General features: G+C 41.1%; 1 protein-coding gene across 1 annotated transcript in view; it reads left to right on the top strand.

The window, feature by feature from the left end:
* Nucleotides 1-23,592, top strand: part of TLN2 (talin 2) — a 100,213-nt gene that overhangs the window by 53,371 nt on the left and 23,250 nt on the right. The window contains exons 31-49 of the mRNA XM_034065874.1: nucleotides 1,434-1,527; nucleotides 1,837-1,926; nucleotides 2,794-2,916; nucleotides 4,173-4,316; nucleotides 4,501-4,662; nucleotides 5,739-5,879; nucleotides 6,524-6,705; nucleotides 7,521-7,653; nucleotides 9,016-9,117; nucleotides 9,958-10,128; nucleotides 10,983-11,129; nucleotides 11,717-11,818; nucleotides 13,004-13,123; nucleotides 14,474-14,620; nucleotides 15,204-15,370; nucleotides 16,788-16,971; nucleotides 17,884-18,009; nucleotides 20,323-20,439; nucleotides 22,470-22,655. Of these exons, the coding sequence (XP_033921765.1) occupies nucleotides 1,434-1,527; nucleotides 1,837-1,926; nucleotides 2,794-2,916; nucleotides 4,173-4,316; nucleotides 4,501-4,662; nucleotides 5,739-5,879; nucleotides 6,524-6,705; nucleotides 7,521-7,653; nucleotides 9,016-9,117; nucleotides 9,958-10,128; nucleotides 10,983-11,129; nucleotides 11,717-11,818; nucleotides 13,004-13,123; nucleotides 14,474-14,620; nucleotides 15,204-15,370; nucleotides 16,788-16,971; nucleotides 17,884-18,009; nucleotides 20,323-20,439; nucleotides 22,470-22,655 (2,638 nt within the window). The remainder of the gene's footprint in view (nucleotides 1-1,433; nucleotides 1,528-1,836; nucleotides 1,927-2,793; nucleotides 2,917-4,172; nucleotides 4,317-4,500; nucleotides 4,663-5,738; nucleotides 5,880-6,523; nucleotides 6,706-7,520; nucleotides 7,654-9,015; nucleotides 9,118-9,957; nucleotides 10,129-10,982; nucleotides 11,130-11,716; nucleotides 11,819-13,003; nucleotides 13,124-14,473; nucleotides 14,621-15,203; nucleotides 15,371-16,787; nucleotides 16,972-17,883; nucleotides 18,010-20,322; nucleotides 20,440-22,469; nucleotides 22,656-23,592) is intronic.

The raw sequence follows: 23,592 nt of genomic DNA, 5'->3' as shown, positions 1-23,592 counted from the left end.
TATTTTTACTTCTCAGTCTTTTTGCTCTGAAAATAAACGTAAAATCTGGTGTATATGTAATAAGCACATTCTGTTTCCTTTTGTAACAGGTGATGCCATCCATCTTAGGTAATCATGTTATTGATATAACCAACATGTTATGAGGTTCCAATTTTCTTAAAGAGAAAATAGTCCAAGTGCTAGTCAAGAGTTTTCAAACCAGAAGAAAGCATATCCTCCAAGCTGTCTTGTTTTACTCAGTTTCTAATTGGCCATGAAATACAACACAAAACCACCTGCATTGCACTATAATGTCACAATGCAAGCTAAGCATTTGCAAATTGGTGACAACATGCCTAGCTAGAGAAATTATCTTCCATTAATAACAATGAATGGCATACTTCCTCCTCCTCCTGAAAAGCCTTTTCTTCTAGAAGCTGCTTTCCTGGGTAGTTAGCCTTTAGTCTAAAATGAATGTATTTATAATGGATTTTGCTCAATATCAGAGCATTCATCAGAAACACAAATAGTGACTATATTGTATGTCTCATTCTGCCTGTGTTCAAGAGTGCCAGAGCTGTGAACTCCCACAGAAACATAATGCAAAAATATCTTGTTCTGTGTGGATTTAAGCCTCAGGGAGACTCAGAATATCAATAATTAGTGAAAGATTAAAAACCCAACTTGATAACAGGCTATAGAAATACATAGTGAGATTGTGTGTGTGTCACACAGTATGTCAGACAGGGACTTGTTAGCAAAGCATGTGTATTATTACGTTACATTCCAACAGTTTTTGACATACTAGTCACATATTTCTGTGTCTTTTAAGTCTCCTGGGGTGTAGTTGAGAAATGATTCAGTTAATACCAGACCTGGAGAAGTGCTGAAGTACCTTTTAGCAAGGAAGTTAAGTCATGCTGCTAGTGCGTGCACTGACCTGCTACTAGATGCTGTTCTGCTCTTTCTCACCCATGTTTTCCCAGAGGTGCCCCCAGCTTTGTCTGCTGGGCTCAGCTGTGTCCTGTGGTGGGTCTGTTGGAGTGTCTGCACTCAGCTGCCTGGAGCAGCCCTTGGCCTTTTCTCATAGAGGCCTCCCTGCAACCAAAAGCTTGCCACACACCCCTAGTACACTTGTTGCTGTAAGATGAAGCCTCTGTTTCTTCTGGACAGACTTCCCAATTGTTTGCACTGAAGGAATAGATTTTCAAGTGTGGATCACTATCACATGTCTTGGTGAGAATATTTTTTGCTCTTATGAAGCTTGTTACAGCAAAGGTCTCCAGGTGAGCTTTTTAACGTACAGTGAATCCCCAAACACTGGAAAGAAACAACACAGTAGAATATTAAAGTTTTAAATCCTGATGCTATGTACAGTTAAAGAAGCAAAGTTTTAATAAGGTGAATGCTTTAATTTTAAAATATACCTGTTTTTTTTCTTCTGCTCTTCCTAGAGCTGTAACTGAGAGTATAAACCAGCTCATCACGCTGTGCACCCAGCAAGCTCCCGGGCAGAAGGAATGTGATAATGCTCTCAGAGAACTGGAGGTATTACTACATTTCACAAGTTCTGTACCATCTAGAACTTCAGGAAACACTTGCCTGAGGACAGTTAGTGAGAAGAGTCTGGGTGTATGGAACTAGATGAATTTCAAAGAAAAGGGAAACTGAGGCAAAGCCACATAGTCCTGAAACCAGACATTGAAGTGACCCAAGGAACCTACCAAACTTCGGGGAAAGCTGTATAAGCTTTCAATTTCTCTTTACAATTATTAAGTTCTTACTTTTTCCCTTTATTTCTCAAATTTATTGCCTGGTTTTTAGGCCCTGTCAATAATTAGAGTTCCTTTATTTCAGACAGTTAAGGGAATGCTGGATAACCCCAATGAACCTGTGAGCGACCTCTCATATTTTGATTGTATTGAAGGTGTAATGGAAAACTCAAAGGTAACTTCCTTTTCCCACTGCTGTGACAATTGTCAGGTGTGTTTTGATAATCTGAAGATTCCACATGCTTATCAAGCATATTAGAAACACAACATGGTGTTTATAGCTACAGTGTATGCTGCATCCCTTGATAAAACTCCATCTGAGATAGGTCTCTTACAGGTAAATTTAGGTTTGGGTCACTTAAAAGGCATATTGTTGTGGTAAGAAATTGTTAATGAAGTTTCCCGTGTTCTCCCTTCCTCTCCTGTGCATTAGACAGCGTGTCATACTTTCATGATATGCTATGATAGCAACTGCAGCTATGATAGAACAGCCTAAAGCACAAATGGGAGGCCTGGCAATGAAAAGCCATTGTATTGTTCTGTGCAAAATAGCTTGGAGAAGTGTCTGAGCAGTCCAGATATTCCAGCTCATCAGAAACTCTGTGAAATCTCAGAAGTTATTTTTAAATATACCGTATTATACATCTTCCTTTGAAGCTTTGCATTTGATGTTCTTTTTTGATCTGTTGGAATCGTCTCAGATCCTTCCTTCTCTGAAAGAAAAAGAGCAAGCCTGATAGATGTTATCTTGCGGCTGATGCTCTACTGCAGCCAGACCTTATTTGGAATTTTCAAAGAAAATCAGCAGAATTCAGTGGGAGACACTGTGGGAATTAATGTGTATTCAGTGTTGATGTGCATGCCTTATCCAGCATGGCACACACAGCAATGTGCCCCATTCCGTGAAGTTGCTAACTAGCTAAAATTTCTAGTATCCAAATCAGAGGTTTGTGGGCCAGAACTGGCTCAAGGCCAGAAATCACTTGCTTTTAAGTGACAGGGAAGCATACTGGGAAGATAACTTTGGTTTTTAATTTAACAGGTTCTTGGAGAATCAATGGCGGGCATTTCCCAGAATGCCAAAACTGGGGATCTGTTAGTCTTTGGAGAATGTGTTGGAGTTGCATCCAAGGCACTCTGTGGCCTCACAGAGGCAGCAGCTCAGGTAAGCTACTGAAGTTTATAAAGCAAGTTTATGTTCTTGTTTTAAGCAAGCTTATGTTGTGGGTGCATTATGTGAGATGGTCTTCCTTGTGGCCAAACAAATGATGACCTTGTAGTGCATGCCATGTTCTGTGTATATCTGCAGAAATTGGGCACACTGCTATATGCTGCTGAAGCAGCAGAGTGCAATAATATGCATATTTTATAAGGAAGGGAATTGACATCAAGAAGGAAACTTTTCTGAGGATGAAGCAAATGTCAAAGCTGCAGCATATGGAATTCATGTTTGCAGCTCAAGCTCTGAACTGTTACCTCATAGAGAAGTGCACAAGACACCCACAGTTAAAATTAATGAATCAAGTTTGATTTAGTTTGTAAAAATTCATAAGGAGCACTACTAATTTCAGCCATTTTAAATTATAAGCAAGCTGTTTCAGCTGTTCAGACACTCAGAATAACCAAAATTCTTAAGCTATTACAACAAATCAGAGTCTGTAACCAGTCACTGGTTTCACTGATCTCATAACTGAGTGACTTGTAGTCTCAAGAGCTGGTAAAGCCTGTTCAGTGAAGGATTTGGCTGATGAGATTTATTCTCTGTATCTGCAAAGCATATCTTGATTTTTCTGCATATTGAATGTCTCAGTATGGACTTAAATCTCCTTCATCCTATCTGTAATGAATATTGATCAAGAAATCTTCAAAAATGGTGTAAGACAGTTCAGACAATTCTTCCTTTTTGAGAGACATGAAACTTCTCTTTAATTGAGAAAGTAAGCTTGGCCATCAGACATCTTGAGCTGCAGTGAGACCTGCAACTGCAGACTTGATGGATCCTATGCTCAGAAGCAGTGCATTTGCTATGAATTAAGTTTGTGGTCAGAATTGATGAAAACCTTCACTACCTCCGCTGTGGCTAATCCAGTAAATAATTTGCTGATTCTTGTGATGATTAAAGCTTTTTCCACTAGCTGTGCAAAAAAATAAGTGAAAAATAATGTTTCCAGGGATACCAGCTGCTTAAACAAGAGACAGGTTTTATTTTGACTAAATAAATTTCACAGGTGTAAGGGTAAGTTTCCTCAGTTTCAGAGTATTATGGAGATTTAATGCAAAGAAAGTGGGGATAATACCTCATGGTATGATTTCTGGATAATCTCAGACCACCATGTGGTATGACATGGGAAGCTTCTCAAAGAACCAAGATGGATTTAACATTGTTTCTTAGAATTGTTTTCTTCCTTTCTCTGTTTCTAGGCTGCTTACCTGGTTGGCATCTCAGATCCAAACAGTCAGGCTGGTCAACAGGGTCTTGTTGACCCAATTCAATTCGCCAGAGCCAATCAAGCAATCCAGATGGCCTGCCAGAACCTGGTAGATCCAGCAAGCAGCCCCTCACAGGTGATTCCAGTGAATTGCAGCAAGACTGTCATTGTTAGGACACATGACTTTGCTTCAGTTGTGAGCAAGCAAAAGAGTTGTGGTTTGAAGCTGTTGTGTGGCTTTGAACTGTGACTTTGCAGACTTGAGTGTAGTAACTGTCATGCTCTTTTGACAGTCCGTGTGTTTTGTGCTATTTTTACAGGTACTATCAGCTGCGACAATTGTGGCCAAACACACTTCTGCTCTCTGCAATGCTTGTCGTATTGCTTCATCGAAGACAGCAAATCCTGTTGCCAAGAGACACTTCGTGCAGTCTGCCAAGGAAGTTGCAAACAGCACTGCTAACCTGGTGAAAACTATCAAGGTACAAATGCTGCTCAATTGTGCTTCCTTCTTCCTTTGTGTGTTTCTTTTTTCTTTTTTTTTCCTGTTGAGGCAGGATCAGGCCAGTTAGAGTTATCTTTTTCCCTCTGTGATATGTATGGTTTAAGAATCATTAGTTACATTTTGCAAACCTCAATTGGAAAACAAGTTCAGTGGTATAACTGTGCTGTAGTCAAGATGGAAAGAATTTGGTGATATCTACCCCATTCAGATGAGACACCTTTGTTTGGATGTGGTTAATAGCCTTGCACCATGAGAATAAATTGCAAATAACTGAATGTGAAGGTTTTTAGTGTCATGTTGCCTGATATCTGGAGGTTTGTGGAGGTATTTCTGACAGTTTTATCATATTTATAAGAGAAAAATAAACAAATAATACTGGCAACCAAACAGAAGCTGTTTATGTTGCTTCTCTTGAATAGTCTTCTGTTAATAGTAATCTTTTATATTCCAGATACCTTCCTGCAATTTGTCAGGAGGTAGTATTTCCTCATGTTGGCAGAAATAGTTGTTGTTAAGCTGCAGAGGTCTCTAAATCCCTCTGGAAGCCAGCAGCTGATCTGCTACTGAAAGTCATCTAAAATAATTATGATCTTAGGACTGGAAGGTTCTGTTACATTACACAGAAGGTCCTTCATATTGAAATCTTTGCTATGAGATTATCAGAAAGATCAGTTGACTCATGTGAAAATGAGAGCAATAAATTATTAGTTATAAAAATAAATCAGTTCATAGGAAAGAACCACCTTGTAAGCCACTTCCAACTTCTCAAGCATGAGGTGCTGAGACACAATTAATGAGTCATATGAGTGCAGTGATAGAAAACCTTTATTCAGTCCTGTGAAACAAAGCAGCAGTCTTAAGTTTAGGATCAATACCAGCTAAGGAAAAAAACACACACTGAAAGGATCACATTCTTTGCATCAGCATTGTTTGTGGAGGAACTTTCCAGTGTCATAAACACGCAGAAGTTTAAGCTAGAAGAATTAAACCATCTTTTTTCAGTTTTGCAAAGAAACCTGTTCAGACAGAACTCTATCATGGTTTGATTTCCAGGCCCTGGATGGTGATTTCTCTGAAGAGAACCGCAACAAGTGCAGAATTGCTACTGCACCTTTGATAGAGGCTGTGGAAAACCTGACAGCATTTGCCTCCAATCCAGAATTTGTCAGCATACCAGCACAGATCAGCACTGAGGTACGGCAGGATGTGGCACTTCCACCCTCAAAAAGCTGAAAATGCTGAATTAGTTTGTGTGCCAAGGGAGAGGAAGTGAGTGTAAAAGACCTGACCCCAAAATTTCTCTCTGCATTCCTGGGTGTTCATAGGGCATTCTGCTGTCTTTTCCTTAATGGAATGGAATTTTGCACCAGTAGGATAAAAACAGCTAGGCTACAACAAGTGCTGCCAGTCTCCTCTTACTGAAGTGATATACAGTGTGGGAGACTCCGGTCACTGGATTATTCTGTATGATAAAGTAATAAATATCCTTTTTTTCCTTAAGAGCAGGTTTAACAAAAGGAACCTAATTAGATCTGAAAAGGGTGGAAAGGATGCCACTGGGGTTTTCACTTCAAAAATGACATGGTCATGATGACAACAAGCAGGTTTTCCATGAAGAAGAACTTTCTGTATTCTCTCCCCCCATACCTTGTAACTGTGGATGTGCCTTTCTAAACTTGCAAGTGTTTCTTAAGAAAACAGTTGGACTATTATGATTTTGGTCCCAGTTCCATGTTGATTAACTGTGAATGTAATAGTATGATACAAGACATTATAATACCATTTTAATATTCAGATAAGTACTAAAACGTTGTGTTCTTGTACCTTTTTGACCACAGGGATCACGAGCACAGGAACCAATTCTAGTTTCTGCTAAAACAATGTTGGAGAGCTCATCTTTACTGATCAAAACTGCTCGTTCTCTGGCTATCAATCCAAAAGACCCTCCTACATGGTCTGTACTAGCTGGGCATTCCCATACTGTCTCAGATTCTATTAAGAGTCTTATCACCTCTATCAGGTATGTCTTTTCTAATAACAAGATTGCAGTAATAATTGAGTAGCTGCTCATAAAGAATAATACCATATGGCCATTAGCACTGTGGTATTCTTCACTAATGTAAATGACTTATTCTGTGGTGTATAGTATCTCCCCAGTTACACTGGGTGCTTCATCATAATTGATGACTCCAGCACTCTGCAGCATAGAATGCTGTAGCAGGAAGTGAATAATCTCTTTTTCTGGCCAAAACTGTCTGTCCCTTTCTTAATGAAAATTTTCAAGTGTAGTTTTGTGCCTAACCTCTTACTACTGGTTAAATCAAAATGGTATAAAAGCAATGAAACGCAGAGTGTATACAGCTTTGTTGATCTTTGATAACAACTGTACTGAAATAGCAAACTTCACGTCAGGACAGAGTACTCGGAAACTAACCCTGATGAAAAGAAACCTAGGAGTGAACATAACACCTAATACTTCAGGAATTCTTCTCCCAGGCAGTCAGTGGCACTATACAGAATCACAAATGTTTTTTCCCGATGTCTGTTGTATTTTAATGGTGTCATTCATTATGGTCCATTCAGAGCTTATTTCTTCTGAGGCAACAATTGTTTTTTTCTGTGTAATCATTGAGAGGAGCAGTGTGTGTATATGAGAGCATGCAGAGTACTCTTTATGTATATCAGAATCCAGTAGGTAGGACAAAGCTAACTTTTATCCTTGTGCTGTCCTCCCATGTGACTCATGTGTTGTCAGGTACAGAAGTACGCTGATGTGCATTCCTGAAGAGCCTGCCTCCTCCCCAGCATGCTCAGCTTACTCTCCCTATCTTTTAGGGACAAGGCCCCAGGCCAGCGGGAATGTGATTTCTCCATTGATGGGATCAACAGATGCATCAGAGACATCGAGCAAGCCTCCCTTGCTGCTGTCAGTCAGAGTCTGGCCACCAGGGATGACATCTCAGTTGAGGTACAGTAGATAGCACAGGAACAGAGGGAGTAACACTGAGCAGCCTGGCTTACCCAGCTGCATTTTGTGCCATACAAAGATCTGGAGCTGAGCAGAGCTCAGTAGACTGGCAGTCTACTGCCAGTGAAAGAAATATTCTTACTGGAATGTTTCTAGGGAAAATCACATGCTAGACAAAGTATATCAGTTCTGGGAAGATACCAGAGTCACCAGGTAAAAGCAAGGGTGAAAGCAGTTATTTTTAGCCACCATCAATATATTTCTCTGACTTCCTGTGCTGATACGACCAACTGATAGTGTTTCTCTGCTGGCTTGCCATGTGGAAGTTGGGATATTTCTGAAACTGATCTATTACTAGAAGTCCAATTTATGTCCATGTCATTTTTGTTAATGCCAGTTTTGTCATTAAATGAGATCTGAAGGTGATGTAGATAGGTTATGAAAAAGCTTCCTTTGCTGCCCCTCAATTTAATGTAGATCAATCCTGTCCTATTAAGCTCATAGAAGAAGGGCCATTGTGTACAAAAAGTCAGCAACTCACGATCAAATTCTCAGCCTGGTATTTCATGTCTTTCTGTACTATTGCTTCCTGACACTACACATCTATTTGTGTATTCCAGCAGTTTCTTGGGCTGTAATGCAACATACTGGAAACATATCAGACTAAATGAAGCTATACAAAAGAATTTACTACAGGAAATAGGTCATAGTTATACTTCTTTTCTAGTTCAATGATGAAGTCATCTTGGACACCATGTTGAACTGTTACTGAAAAAGGCAGTTATTTATAAGGCAAATAGAATATAACAAAGTGACAAAATAGTATCTCTTCTCTTGCCTTTCCAGAGAGTGAGCTAACTCCCAGTGGCTGCCAAGACATTAAGTGTATTGGAATTAGCAGCCAGTATTTATGTCTCAACAAGCCCACTAACACGCTTTTCTTATGCCCCTGTCCTGCAGACAGTAGTCAGGAGGTCAGTCCTCATCTCTGTTGCTCAGAGATGTTGTATTTTGTGTTCGTCTTTCTTACCAGTGAATTTCTCCTGTTAGTTTCAAAGCTTACAGCGGAGCCTTTTGCTCTTGTGCTGTATTTATTTAAATGGGAGCTCCTGCTGGTTTCTCTTGCCATTATAGATCTAAAGAGGGGCAGGCTTACCTCCTTTGCCCTGTTTCTTGTTGAAACAGGGTAATGGAGAAGAAATGAGCAAGTATCAAGCTGGCTGGATTTCTGCATCTAATGTAGTTGGGTCATTTGAACAGTGTTCCAAGTTTGTTGGTTGGTCTGAGGGTGATTGTTCTGGTATGGTACAACTTGATAAAAGAACAGCTGTGATAGTGACTGACAATTTCTCTTTCTATTAGGCTCTACAGGAGCAGCTGACATCAGTCGTCCAGGAAATTGGCCATCTCATTGATCCCATAGCTACTGCAGCTCGGGGAGAGGCAGCTCAGCTCGGGCACAAGGTACTGACCTACCATTGCAAAGGTATTTGAAGTCTCGGACAACTCGGTGCTAGGGAAGACAATGATTTTGCAGCTTTTTCATTTCCTATGAAAGACCAGAGGAAAGCATGGTGGAGGAGGAAAAATCAAGGATTTTCAAAGACTTGGAGCTGAGACTAAATAAACCTTTTATATTTGGGGGTTTATATTTGGGGTCCTGTATTATAGGAAAGATACTTTCATTGAGGGTTTTTGGTGAGGAACATGTTCGTAGCCAAAGGAAAAATGAAGACAGGGGAGGGAAAAGCAAGGATGGAAGGGCAGAGTGCTATGTTACAGGTCTCCCTGCCTCTGGCTGTTGGAACTAGTAACTGTGTGCATGTATAGGTTCTCCTGTTTCCAGGACTTGAGTAACTCTGTTTAGCTTTGGATGACCATAAAACATTTCATAGTGTCAACTGTTCACAGTTTTGATTCTCAGTTTCCCTGGCCCTTTGAGGTGCACAATAAATCATGATTGCCAAGATACAGGTACTTAGGGAGTCACATTCCTCCTGCTTGTTAGATAAATGTTGACCAAAGTCCACAGCACTTTCCTTGAGCATGTGGCTCACATTTTGAAAAGGCTTTCATCTCAGCATGAGGGACTATCTGCATCTGAGGGAGGAGACACGTGGCTTCACTGAGGGATGTGAAGGTGAGAGGAGATGCAATCATACTGGCACATAAAACAAACTAAATGCTGTACGTTGCAGAAGCACTAGGACAGTGTGCTGCTTGAGCTAACCCCACAGCCCCGTGGTTAATCAGGGTTACACCTTAGAAACAGGGTTAATGGCTTTCCTGTTCTGGCTTTCTTAGGTAATGCAGCTGGCAAGTTACTTTGAACCCTTGGTTTTAGCCGCAGTTGGCATGGCATCCAAAACACTGGATCATCAGCAACAGATGACTCTGTTGGACCAGAGCAAGACACTAGCAGAATCTGCCTTACAGATGTTGTATGCTGCCAAAGAAGGGGGAGGAAACCCCAAGGTACAGTTGCTGTGTGTGATGAAAGGATTATTGGGGAAGGTGGGTGGGTGTGGAGAGAGAGCAGGCACATCACAGAAAGCAACTGCTACCTGTTGCCTGGCACAGGGACACATTTGCAGTGAAGAATGCCATTGACAGGTCTTGTGGCATCTCTCAGTGGCAAGCAGGGCACACTTCTGGAAGACAGGATTGCAGTCAGGTGGACATCATCTTCACAAGGCACAAAGTCAGGGTCTAACAGCAAGTGTCTATGTTGTCTACTACTAGAGAAACCCACCACCAATGCTTTTACCTCAGGCATTCTTCTTGAGTCTTTCTCTGAGGGGTGCTTATGCTCCCTGCTGGTTTTATTCCTCTTTTCTTTACATTTGTTTTAGGATTTAGTTTGGGCCTTTTTGTTCTTCTTTGGGGAGTTTTTCACGAATATCCAAGCAGGTCCCTTAAGTAGGTTGTTATCAAAGATGGATGTTTTGGCAGGTTGGTATTTGTTTCCTTTTACAGCTTTAGAAAACCCTTTGTTGTGGAATGATTCCTTATGGTTTTTGTTACAGACTTTTTTAGAGATGTATTTAGCTGCACTAATTTTTTCTTCCTTTTTATGGCAGGCATTTTGTGGTGTTGTTCATATGTCTATATAGGTCTTTTCTGAAAATTCTGGGGAGGGGGTTATGGAGGTACACTTAGTCATGGTCTGGTGCTACTTTTGTCTTCCTTTGTCTTTGTTGCTTCCCTTTGTTGCTCTGTTGTTTCAGAGCTCTTATTGTACTGTTTTCATTAATTGCACTGTTGAGTCATACTTTGATTATGCACAGAATTGTCTCTGATCACTGTTTTCTCATTTTTCTCTCTTCCAGGCATCCCATACTCATGATGCAATCACTGAGGCTGCTCAGCTCATGAAAGAGGCTGTGGATGATATCATGGTTACCTTAAATGAAGCTGCAAGTGAAGTAGGCATGGTTGGAGGTATGGTGGACTCAATAGCAGAGGCAATGAGCAAGGTGAGTACAGAAATCCAGACCCCCTTTTTGTTTTGCCCTTGACAGCCAATCAGCATTGCAGGGATTTGGAAGAGGTGCTGCTTCTTGACAGCAGCGATGGCTGACATGCTATGACAGGAAACCTCAAGATTCTTTGATTTTGCAGATGTGAAACCAGATGGACGTGTGGGGTTTGGTGCTCGCATTAACAACATGCACAATACCTGTCAGTAGAATTAATGTAACATGTTTTTATTCGGTAATGTGATGATGTTCAAGTGCAGCCTTAGGTCAACTGGCCTCTTATTTGTGCTTCCTTTTCCTACTTACCTTTCATGTTAGTCTCCTAAATGATCAGCAGAGCAACCCGGAGGCAAACTGCTTTCAGAGAGTTTACTCTGCACTGTCAATTTCTGCATCTTTGTAACATGGGCTACAGTCTTGTCTGAGCTTCACCGTACACCCTGGTGCACTTTCTGCACTTGCATATTTTGAGACAGAGGAGATTATAAATATGAATATATAATACAATTGCATCATTAAGTGTAAAGCATGCTTTTGGTTATGACTTTACTATTTCTGCCATATTTTTTCTCTCTTCTTTGCAGCTGGATGAAGGCACTCCTCCAGATCCCAAGGGAACATTTGTTGATTATCAGACCACTGTGGTGAAATATTCGAAAGCCATTGCCGTAACAGCACAGGAAATGGTAAGATATTTGATTAGAATAAAATACAAACTCTTCTGTGTACATAGGGAAGGTGGAATGATTTGCTCAGTGCAGTGAAACTGTGAAATGCTTATTTTCTATGCCTATATATATCTCTTTATGGGTAATGGAACACAGGAAGTGATGATTTTGTCAGATTCACTCTTGGATCTTAGTGGCTTGATCATAGGGGTGGCCCTCTACATGAGGAGTGCTGGGCCCTTTTCTGGCTCTTCTGCACAAAACCTGTTCATTTGGCACATTTTTTAATGAGAAATAAAAGGAAAACATTGTACTTACACACGTCAGCCTCTTTAATTGTCCCTAAAATACCACCTCATACTTACAGATGACTTTAGGTTACTCTTTCACACTTACTGTTTCATTTAGCATGTGAAATAACATGTATTTTCAGACCCCCTAATAATTCAGAATGAATAGAGAGCAACATCTCACATTGTTCTTTTCTTGTGTTTCTGTGATTTGCCTGGGTTGCACAGAAGAAGACAGGACGCTTGTTGAGTGGAGATGTTCTTAATTCATGTTTCACAGTAGTGAAACCACATTTGCCTTCTGAAGAGTACCTTCCTTGTTTGTCTTTGAGGGAGGCAAGGGGACTTTGCTGTATGCTACACAGTTTTTACAAAATTGGTTGCTGTTGCCGTCGAGACAGGTTGATGATTCTGCTACCTATGACATTGCAGCTTACTGGTAAACAGTGTATGTTTTTCTAAAACTAGTTCTGCCCCAAGGATGGAATTCCATCACTTTTACTAGCATGAACTGGAGAAAGAGGTAGTATCTCTGTTAAAAGTCAGGCTTATTCTAAAGACAGATTCAGTTCTGGCTGTGACACCAAACCTGCTTCCTGACCCAGTCCAGGTGACTGTGTATCTGGGCCATCACCCTGCTGCGTCAAAGAGTGATTTATCAGCTCTAACTGCTGCTCTTTGATTGCTCCCTATGTTCTGCAAGTGCCTGATTACCATGACTCTAATAAAGCATGTTTGCTTGAGTTGCCTCATGGAATTCTTGCTAGGGGACAGGTCTCTTACATGGCAAGGGGTTTACCCCATTTCATCAGTGTGGCCAAACAAACGACTGTGCTTCTGAGCTGGAGTGTATTAACAAATTATTCTCATGCCTGTCATTTTTGTTTTTCTCTCGCCTGTGTTCTTTTTCCAGATGACTAAGTCGGTTACTAACCCGGAGGAGTTGGGAGGACTTGCATCACAAATGACCAATGACTATGGGCATTTGGCTCTCCAGGGCCGAATGGCTGCAGCTACAGCAGAACCAGAGGAGGTCTGCATTTTTTAGACCTCTTTATTCTGTATACATTGTGGCATCAAATGGGTATTGTTTAATGGTAGAGCATACAGTAAATATGAAGTGATGAGGGGCATCCACCTCACTCGGTTGCAGCAACACATTTGCAGCTGTTGCCAAATGTGACACATCCCTTGTATGACCAGACAGATTACAGGTTTTGAGCTATTGGATAAGGAGTTTCTTTCCAGTGTCTTTGCAATGATCTAAAATGACTGCAACGCACACATTTCCACTGCCTTTGCTTCGTTAGCTACTTCTGTACGCAAGTACTGTCTATACAATGTTAGCTCTGCCTGATGGGCCAACAGATGCACTACCTCTTGCCCGTAACAGCTAACAGAGGAATACAGACTATTCTCCTCAGTTGCATTAACCCATTCCAGTAGTTGCTGCATATTCTCTGAGCACAATTACAGAAATACTTTCACCTCTTCTCATTGCATGCCTCTGTTGTGGAGCATAGACAAACTGTGTTGAGATGTGGTAAGAGGGTATCTCACCATCATCAAATGTATCAGATTACCTATATAGAACAGTTTCTGTCTTTGTAGTTAGGTTCTACCACTGGTAGACTACTTGGGTATTCCATGCTCAGTAGCTATGTGAAAAGCAGCTTGATATTGTTAAATTGACGTACCATTTCTGCACATTATTTTCTGCCTGAAGTTGAAATAATTGTGATACTAATGGCTGTGATTCCTGCTTACTTATCCCACTACACACTTATATGCCTAAGTACATGTAGGGACTAAAACTATCACATGTTTCTAAGCAGGAGCCCTGCAGTTTATGCTGTAGGTTTATTAATAAATGGGAAGTGGCAAGGGCAGGGTTTTCCCACATGTCAGTGCTCCACCTATATGTGGTCAGTTCTGGAGACTTGAAGCTCTGTGTGAGATTCAAAACCAGTCATATACTGTTTGACCCTGTTTCAGTAGCACAGAGTAGATGTGTTCTTTGGGTACCCATAGTACAGACCTTAAACACAGCTCACGCTGACAGTACAGCGCTGGGAGATGAAGCAGCATTCTTCAAATGAAGTGAAGATGTGTGCACTTGAATCAGGTACACTTGGTCTGGTTCACTAGTACTCCTGTTTCATCAGTGAGCCTTTCGTAGGGTAGTGCTACATGAGCAGGTAGTATCACATCTGTCCTTTTATTCTGATCTCTGCAGAGAGCATAGCAATTGGCAGGATATTGGTAATAAAGATTCCGCAGAGTGACTGTGTTTCCATTTGTAGTGACAGAATGTACCCACATGACGTGTATTTATTCACTTTGCTCTTGCTCCTTTTTTCCCTGTACCTCCTTTACCATCTAGATAGGGTTCCAGATCAGGACACGGGTACAAGAACTTGGCCATGGCTGTATCTTTCTTGTGCAAAAAGCTGGAGCTCTGCAGATTTGCCCAACAGACAGCTACACCAAAAGGGAGTTGATAGAATGTGCTCGTGCTGTCACAGAAAAGGTATGAAAACATAGAAACTGGACAGAACTCAGGAAAGAACTGTGCTGCTAGAAGTCAGTATGCATATCCCCAGGTGGGGGATAATAAATATACCAAATCTAAGCATATTTAGTCAGTGCTGTCAGAGTTCTATTTTTCCTGATGTTAAAGTTTATATCAGTGTACTGTACGTGACTCCTGGGGTGCTTAAGAGCAGTGTTTATTTGCACATTAGGGAAAACGTGATGGCTCTTGGCTATGACTTTTATCTCAGCAGAAGTTCACTATATTCCCTCTGACTGTATTTCATGGAAGTTGTAACTGATGTGCTTCATCCTATGATGACCAGGTCATTCTGTCTGAAAAGCAGACTTCCTATCTGAAGTCACCTTTAATTTGAGGCAATCCTTAGTCACCACAATGACTGCTGCACAAAGAGAGCAATTAGGGAAAGGGGGAGGAAAGTTTTATTACAGTTTGCAAAATGATACCATGGAGTGAATTTCCATTGTTGATTCCAGCCATGTTAACAAGCTTGCTGAACCGGATGTCCCCTAATGAAGGTTTCTTCTGATGACTACCTTGTTGCTTTATGTTATTTTAGGTCTCCTTAGTTTTATCCGCTCTTCAAGCAGGGAATAAAGGCACTCAAGCCTGTATTACTGCAGCTAGTGCAGTATCTGGGATAATTGCAGATCTGGACACCACTATCATGTTTGCTACTGCTGGAACCCTTAATGCTGAGAACAATGAATCATTTGCAGACCACAGGTCAGTGTAACTGGAAAAGATAGAAGAATGTGTGCACAGGGAACAATGGAAGTGGCAGAAGTAACCAGCACGTGAAGATGAATTTTTGCCTTCCTACATTTCTGTGGATGAAATTGTGTGGTCAGTGGAGTGAGAAATGAAACGGGAGGATTGGGATATCAGTGAAGTACAGCAAACTTCACCTTGGTTACTTCTGTGAGAAAGGAATTTGAAAAAGCTGGGGAACATCTGCTGAGAGCAGTCCCAACAGCAGACCACGACTGTCATGCTAGTGTGGCTTTATTTTACTGTGTTCAGGCCATGTCACTGCACAGATGTGCTGTCACTCCAGTGTTAGCTGTTCATGACATTAAAGAGGAATCTTCTGTATGCTTTTTTCCAACAGCTGTTCTTGACTGGCTGTTTGTTTTGCTAAATCATGCTTACGGTTAATGCTGTTGTGGACAGCAGTGATGGCAATGGCATGGCTATTCCACACATTTTCCCATTTGGCAGGGATAAGCCCGTTTTTCCCTTCAAGTCGCATCTGTAACAAATTAATCCCACAGCATTTTTCATCACGTTAAGAAATTTGCAGCATGTAACTGTTACTTCCTTTGCAGTAAAACCCGTGGCTTCGCAACCAAGACACTGACTTACTGCTTTACAGCCTAATTGGCCTATGTGACGGTTGCATGGCCAGTGTTTATTCCCTGCCTTCCCAGTTACTAAAGAAAGGGGAAAGAGGCAGTGGTGTGTAAGTTGCCACTATTCTGTAGACTGTCAGTCAGGGATTTCCATACTGGTGTCATTAATTTCCAGGCTGGCATTTTACATGGATGTGGTTCTGGTTCTCAGTTAATTTGACTTACTTGTGAAGCATGTACTCAAAATGGTTTCTTCTTTTACCCAGATGTTGCTTTGCGTTTATTGTCATGTCAAAACATGTATATGGGGGGATGTGCCCTGACTGGATCATGTTCTCTGTTCCTTTTGCTGTTCTTGCTGCTGCCTTCCTCAGAAATCATTATTTTCATTTCCTTACAATATGCTGATGAAGATGGAGGCTTGACAGCTGTTACTTTCCCCACAGCATGGCCAGATTGTCTTCTGGTGTTACAATGCAATGCCGTCTTCTGCTACTGCCCTGTTTCCTTTCTTTTCAATATAGGGTCATTCTAATAAACTACCTTACATCTAGCCCAAAGTATCATACTATTGTTGCATAGTTGTAGTACTTATTTTTCATTCTAAATGACTATTTATTTACTTGCAAGCTGGCCTGTGGTATAGTATCATGAGTGAACACTGCCATGATGACTTATATCAGCTCTTTTTGGTAGCTGTTAGTCACCATAACAATGTAAAGCACATTATTTTCCTCTTCTCCTTTTCCACTCCCTTCCCTGCTTCCTCTTTTTTTTTTTTTTTCCTATAGGGAAAATATTCTGAAAACTGCAAAAGCTTTAGTGGAAGATACAAAATTGTTGGTTTCTGGTGCTGCCTCGAGTCAGGACAAACTGGCTCAAGCAGCTCAGTCGTCAGCTAACACCATCACTCAGCTTGCTGAGGTAGTAAAATTGGGAGCAGCTAGCTTGGGATCTGATGACCCTGAGACACAGGTGAGATTTTTAATGCTTTTCTTACACTTTTAAAAAGACCAGGGACAGTTTTCAAGTGATAATGCTTAGTGGGACTTTTGCTTTTAAGCGTCACAGTAAGGTTCATCTCGTCTGGGACTTTCCTGAATTCACTTAGACATCACTCTTTTTTGTGTTCCACACTTTATTTTCACCCCAAACTTTTTCATTTTTTGTGTTCTTTCAATATTTTCCTTAAAATAAACTCTTCGTAATTCCAGCAGAATACTTGGAACATCTGCTTTTCTGCTGGTGGAAACGGAAAAGGAGAAGGATTTGGAGAAGAGAATTATTCATTATTCCAGTAACACCCTAAAATAATTAAGACGCCTGTTGTAGTGTCTGTATTTTGTCTAGGACTTCTGTCTTTAAGCTTGGGTTTAGGATACAGTATCTCCAGACTTGAGTTTTCCTGACTGTAAGGCCAACCAAGTTATTTAGCATTTAATTCTAGATAGCCTCTCAGAGGCTCAGCTTCCTTTTCCTGATGGAAAACCATCTCCCTCTAACACCTAGCCATAGCAACTACGTTTGATCTTTCAGTAGTTGATTTCAGCATTGGTACATAACTGTAGCATTAGATAGTAAACTTATAAACTTGCTCTTGTCCCACTTCACCCAAAAGATTAAGAAGCTCACAGGAAGGAAATCCTACCTGCAGTCAGCATCTCAGTGTCTTCATGGGAAGTAGTCACTTTTGTTTTCTGACTGGTTGTATGAAATATCAACACAGCTTTTCCTCTTCCAGAACACAACGTGTTTTACTGGAGTAGAGGGAGGGAGATGCTATTTGACCAATAGTAGATTTATTTTTTAGCTGTGCTCTCAAAATCACACCCTTGTCCTGTCTGCCATTTCCTGCCTGATCCTCACAACTGTGTCTCATTCCTACAGGTTGTCCTGATCAATGCTATCAAGGATGTGGCAAAGGCCCTTTCTGATCTCATTGGTGCTACAAAAGGAGCAGCCAGCAAACCAGCAGATGATCCATCCATGTACCAGCTGAAGGGTGCTGCTAAAGTAAAGCCATATTCTTACATTTTATTTGAAACTATATGTGCAATTGCACTTGATAGACATGCAAAGCTGGGATTTCAGCAATTCCTGATTGCGTAAAATCCCATCTGTTCCTTTGTTTCGTTATCATCCTAGGATGATACAGCAAAATAAGATGCAATTGAGTTTCCATGTAGCCTTCAGTTTTGTAGGCTGCCAGGTGACTTTTGTGATTTTATGGAAAAAACTGTCATCTTTCTGAAGAGAAACTGCTTTCTTTTGTCAGCCTGTATTTCAGGGCAGGTTCTCCTTTAGTAATGTTATTGAGTAAAATTTTCCAGTATGAAATGGTACCTGAAAACTGTATTCTAAACAATACCATGCTCAGGATAGGCATGGGGCCTCTTTATTTGGACCTTGTGGCTTGGGGAGGGAAGGGGAAAAAAAAACGCTCCAATAACTGCAGTAAGATATTGTGCATTTCTGATCCCTCTCTGCTAGAGCTTTCCAGGAAGTATCTAAGTATCAGAGCTCAAAACTTACACGGATTACACTTTCCCTGTGATATGTTGATTTTCTCTTCACCTGAGATGTTTTTTGACATTGGCCTCACAAAGATCTTGTGACTTTGTGTCAGCAAAATATTTCCAGACATGGAGATTTAGGTGGTATTACTTCTGCTTTCACATTATGAGTGTCATGGTAGCTTCTTGCTTGGCTGGAAGCTGTTTTCACTCTTTATTTCACTCTTTCACTGTTTATTGCTTATATATAAGACTTGTGCCTCTCTTCAGAGCACATGATAACAGTATATTGTTGAGGTACTACTTAGAAATGGCTCATCTAATAAAAATAGCTGGCTTCTTGACTCTTCCTGCCTTGAAGAGGTCTCTGTTTTAAGTCATAATGGTCAAGAAGCTGTCCTTTCTGTCTCTTTTTTCACTGTAGCTATCATTTTTGTCTAAACATACTGGGCTATAAGAAGGGTGTAGTTATTGTAGTGAATATATGAGGTCATTCTGCATCAGGACTATTGTATGTACTGGGAACAGAAACATTAATTTTGTTTCTGCATTTGGGTTTGAGGCTGGTGTTTGGCTGCTTGCTTACCTGTGGGTTTATGTGATTGCAGAGATGGTACTGGGTACCTTTCAAAAAGAAATACTGTACCTCAATTCACATCTCTTTCAACTTGCAGTGTAAGATGTGTGGGGAAAAAAAGACACTAAGATAATCAGTTTGTCTAAGAGAAATGGAAATGTTGTGAATTGATGGTGTCACTCTGCAATAAGCTGTGCTGCAGCTTACAGGGCAATTTCAGAAACTGACAAGCAGGAGATTTGGTGTTTAGTCCCATAACAAGTGCAGTTCATGAAGCTTCTTAGGCCCTACTACAAGTAGGGAAGGAATGCTATCTAGAGGGACCTTGACACGCTTGTGAGGTGGGCTGATGCCAGCCTCATGAAGTTTAACCATGACAAGTGCAAGGTCCTACACCTGAGTAGGAGCAGTCCCAGGCACAGCTACAGGTTGGGCAGAGAAGAGATTCAGAGCAGCCCTGCGGAGAAGGACTTGGGGGTGTTGGTCAATGAGAAAATGAACATGAGCCAGTAGTGTGTGCTTACAGCCCAGAAAGCCAATCATATCCTGGGCTGCATCAAAAGGAGCGTGACCAGCAGGTCAAAAGAGGTGATCCTGCCCCTCTGCTCTTGTGAGACTTCATTTGGAGTATTGTGTGCAGTTCTGGTGTCCTCAACATAAAAAGGGCATGGAGCTGTTAGAACAAGTCCAGAGGAGGGCCACGAGGATGATCAGGGGACTGGAGCACCTCCCGTATGAAGACAGGCTGAGAAAGTTGTTCAGCCTGGAGAAGAGAAGGCTGCGTGGAGACCTCATAGCAGCCTTCCAGTATCTGAAGGGGGCCTACAGGGATGCTGGTGAGGGACTATTCAATAGGGACTGTAGTGATAAGACAAGGGGTAACGGGTTGAAACTTAAACAGCAGAGGTTTAGATAGGATATAAGGAAGAAATTCTTTCCTGTTAGGGTGGTGAGGTACTGGAATGGGTTGCCCAGGGAAGTTGTGAATGCTCCATCCCTGGCAGTGTTCAAGGCCAGGCTGGATGAAGCCTTGAATGGCATGCTTTAGTGTGAGGTGTCCCTGCCCATGGCAGGGGGGTTGGAACTAGATGATCTTGAGGTCCTTTCCAACCCTAACCATTCTATGATTCTATAATAATCCTACCCACCTCAATTTGCCTTACTTCATACTTTGCTATCTCTGAAAAATGGGAGGAAGGAATCATGTATCTTTGTCTTCACTTCTGTCTCCTTCAGGTGATGGTAACCAATGTCACATCGCTTTTGAAGACTGTTAAAGCAGTAGAAGATGAAGCTACTCGAGGGACAAGAGCTCTTGAGGCCACAATAGAGTATATCAAGCAAGAACTCACGGTATAGATCAGAATAGCCATATGTAGCAGTTTTTGGAAGTAGGCTCTTGCACTCAAACCAGGCAGCCAAGGCATTCCTCCTCAAGGTCTGCTCTACTTCCTTGCAGTGCATTGGATGCAATTTGGTGCTCTCTACCTGTTGCAAATCGTCTCTGGAAGTACAATTACAATGCCACTTCAGCCTATCTGCTTTCAGATATTAACAGTTGCCACTTTGAGATTTGAGGTGCTACTCTCTTCTCTTGTGCCTATCTGGAAACAACTGCTACTTCTTTGTTTTTTAGCTCTTAAGCTTCATTACACATATTATTTTCTGAGTCCAATGTTATTCCATTTTTTTTTGATCCTGGCTTTGGTAATGTCTCCTCAGCATTATAGCTGTATTGCACCACCCGTTTAACCTTGTTTCTGTTTTTCCTTTATTATGAAATGATACTACCAGTGATACATAGTCTGTTATCTGATATGCTGTCTCAGCAGGAATTAACTTCCACATTAGGTATTAGACCATGACAATTGTTTTCCTTCCTCTTTAAACGATATAAAAATAACACTGTAACGGTGCTATCACAGTTTTGCCTTGTCAAGTGCTCTTCATAAAACATGTATGTTTCACTGGGTGAGCAATGCTGTTGTAATGAAGAAATAACTCTTGTTTATTTGGATCATTTAAGGGTTTTAAAATACCTGTACACAGTGGTTGGGAAATCATACAGTGTCTGCAGTGGGAAAAGCTCAGGTCAGTACCTGATCAGGAATGTTCTGTATCTAGTGCAAGGGTATCTAATGCACTTTTCTGTCATGGAGCCTCGTGAAGGCCTGGCTAAGTTACATTCCTTCCCATAATTCTGATCTAAAACCTGTCCTGATCAGTCACTGAAGGATTGTGCATCACATCTGGTTGGCATCTGTTTGAAATGTTCCTCCTCCTCCTTTTCTTTTTCCAAGCATTGCTAAGGAATGGGTCTGTGGAGATGTCATCTTTTTCATAGGGCCAAAAATGGAGTACTAGGAGAGGGTCAAGAGGAACCAAGGATGGCACGTATATGCTCCAGAAAATGCCTCAAGGTTTACTTGGGACTCCAGGGCCTGGATCAACATTGAGGGATGTCCTTTGCCCATTTAACTCAACTTTATTTTTTGATCTTGGTTCCATTTCTGGAGAGAGAAAGTGAAAAACTGATGAAATGGGAGTATGGGATAGACCAGGCTTATATGTGCCCAGATATATTTATTCTGTAACCACTAGACTGCTTAGGTTGCACTGTGTGTAGTCAAGAAAGCTCTCCTGATGAATTGTGCACTCCAAATTGCCCCTGCACAGTAACAAAATGGCAAGCAGATACAGACTAAAGTTTGGGAAAAAGAAATGTAAGATAAAAGTAAGGTTACCCACGTTGTGCCACAGTTCATGTATTCCAGTACTCATGAGAGCAGTATGTACTGTCAGATAATTTGAATTATTTTCACACAATTCACCCTGCAGAATTATATCTTTAGGTTTACCAGGAAGGCTAAGTACAGTGTAAGAGGCCACACTCCACCTCTATTTTAAGAGACATTTGACTGTTTCAGTGATGTTCTCAGTCTGTCCTACACTGTGCTATTAACAAAGCTTGGTAGGGCCCAGCCTTTGCAGAGGAAGGACCTCCTCATGTGAACAGACCAGCCTAAGCAGCTATCAGGATGAAAAAAGAATGTAATTAAGGGAATGGTAATTCTTTTGATCCCATAACACTCTGAACAGCTGCTCAGTGACAAACTGTCATCTGGGTAGTGCAGTGGCAAATGAGAAAGATGGGTTAATCTTTTTTTGTATGCTTCCCTCAGCTTATTGTTTCTCTCTGCTGTCTGTAGGTTAGCAGGCTTTTCAGGACCAGGCTCATGACAAGCAAGAATGATATTCAAGTACTTTGAATATTTTTCTGATTTCCTGCTATTGGAAGGCTGCTTTCATTTGCTGACTCTTTCTCATGGATGTTCTGCTTTGACTTGAATCGCATCAGGCTTTGCTTCTGCTTTCGCTTTTAGGTGTTTCAGTCAAGCGAGGTTCCAGAAAAGACATCATCACCTGAAGAATCAATCCGGATGACGAAGGGAATCACCATGGCAACTGCCAAAGCTGTTGCAGCTGGGAACTCATGCAGACAGGAAGATGTGATTGCTACAGCGAATCTGAGCCGCAAAGCAGTAGCTGACATGCTAACAGCTTGTAAGGTAAAGATTCATTTGCTTGCCTAAGATTGATTCCCCCTCCCTGTGGTGTGCCTCTAAATCCCTCAAATGCTATCATTTGTTTGGTTTCTTTGTACTAATGTTCTACTTTTCAGATGAGAAAGTCAATGGTAAGGGATCGTCTCTCAGAAAGGATTATCTGTGCTATGCACAGAAAAAAAGCAGCAGCACTAATACCAACTCTGTTTGTTCAAATGAGAAGTTTTAGTTGACCTGAAATTTCCTACTTTTCAGTCTGCTGTTAAACTAGCAGAAAAACAACTTGTGCAAGTAGTGGATTATACATATAATCTTATGGTCACAAATACAATTTCAGTATTGCTAGAACAGTGAAAGGAATCACTCTGGTCTATTTTTCATAGTCATTTTCTACCCTAAAAAAATCTGTTGGCTTGCTCAATTTCTGCTGTGCTTTTCAAGAGTGTGTTTTGCCTATGCACCCTGTTTTCTACGCTTGCTAGAGCTGAACAGCTTTGGAAATCTGAGCTGAAAATCTCTGGGGGGAATGTGTCATATTAAACCGTTTGGCTTTGTTCTGATGATAAACAAGATCTAGGCATAAATTAAAAACAAAAGGGTTGTAAAGATCTCATTCCTTTTGGTCCTTGGTAGTAACACAAAAGTACCTCTGCCAGTAAATTATATTTATTTTCTTTTGCCCTTACATGTGTGGAAAATGACAGTAAAATAATTGTGCTCTCTATGAGGTGTCTGATTTTCAGCCTTTGGTCAAATCTGAACTGCCTAAGTCACTCGCAGCTTAAAAGTGCCTGGATGGAAGGGTTAATTCTAATAACTGGTTCTAAACTGATCCCCATGAGCAAGTGCAAGTCCTAATAGAACTTAAAACTTTTCATTTTCCTGAGTTTTCTGTCAGGGTCTTTAGTCTGGCAGTTCTTGACCACTTGGCACATTTCAA

The sequence above is a fragment of the Melopsittacus undulatus genome, chromosome 9 (genome assembly GCF_012275295.1).
Source record: "Melopsittacus undulatus isolate bMelUnd1 chromosome 9, bMelUnd1.mat.Z, whole genome shotgun sequence".
Taxonomy (NCBI): domain Eukaryota; kingdom Metazoa; phylum Chordata; class Aves; order Psittaciformes; family Psittaculidae; genus Melopsittacus; species Melopsittacus undulatus.
Note: the sequence above shows the minus strand (reverse complement) of the source record. Positions and strands in the feature narration are given on the sequence as shown.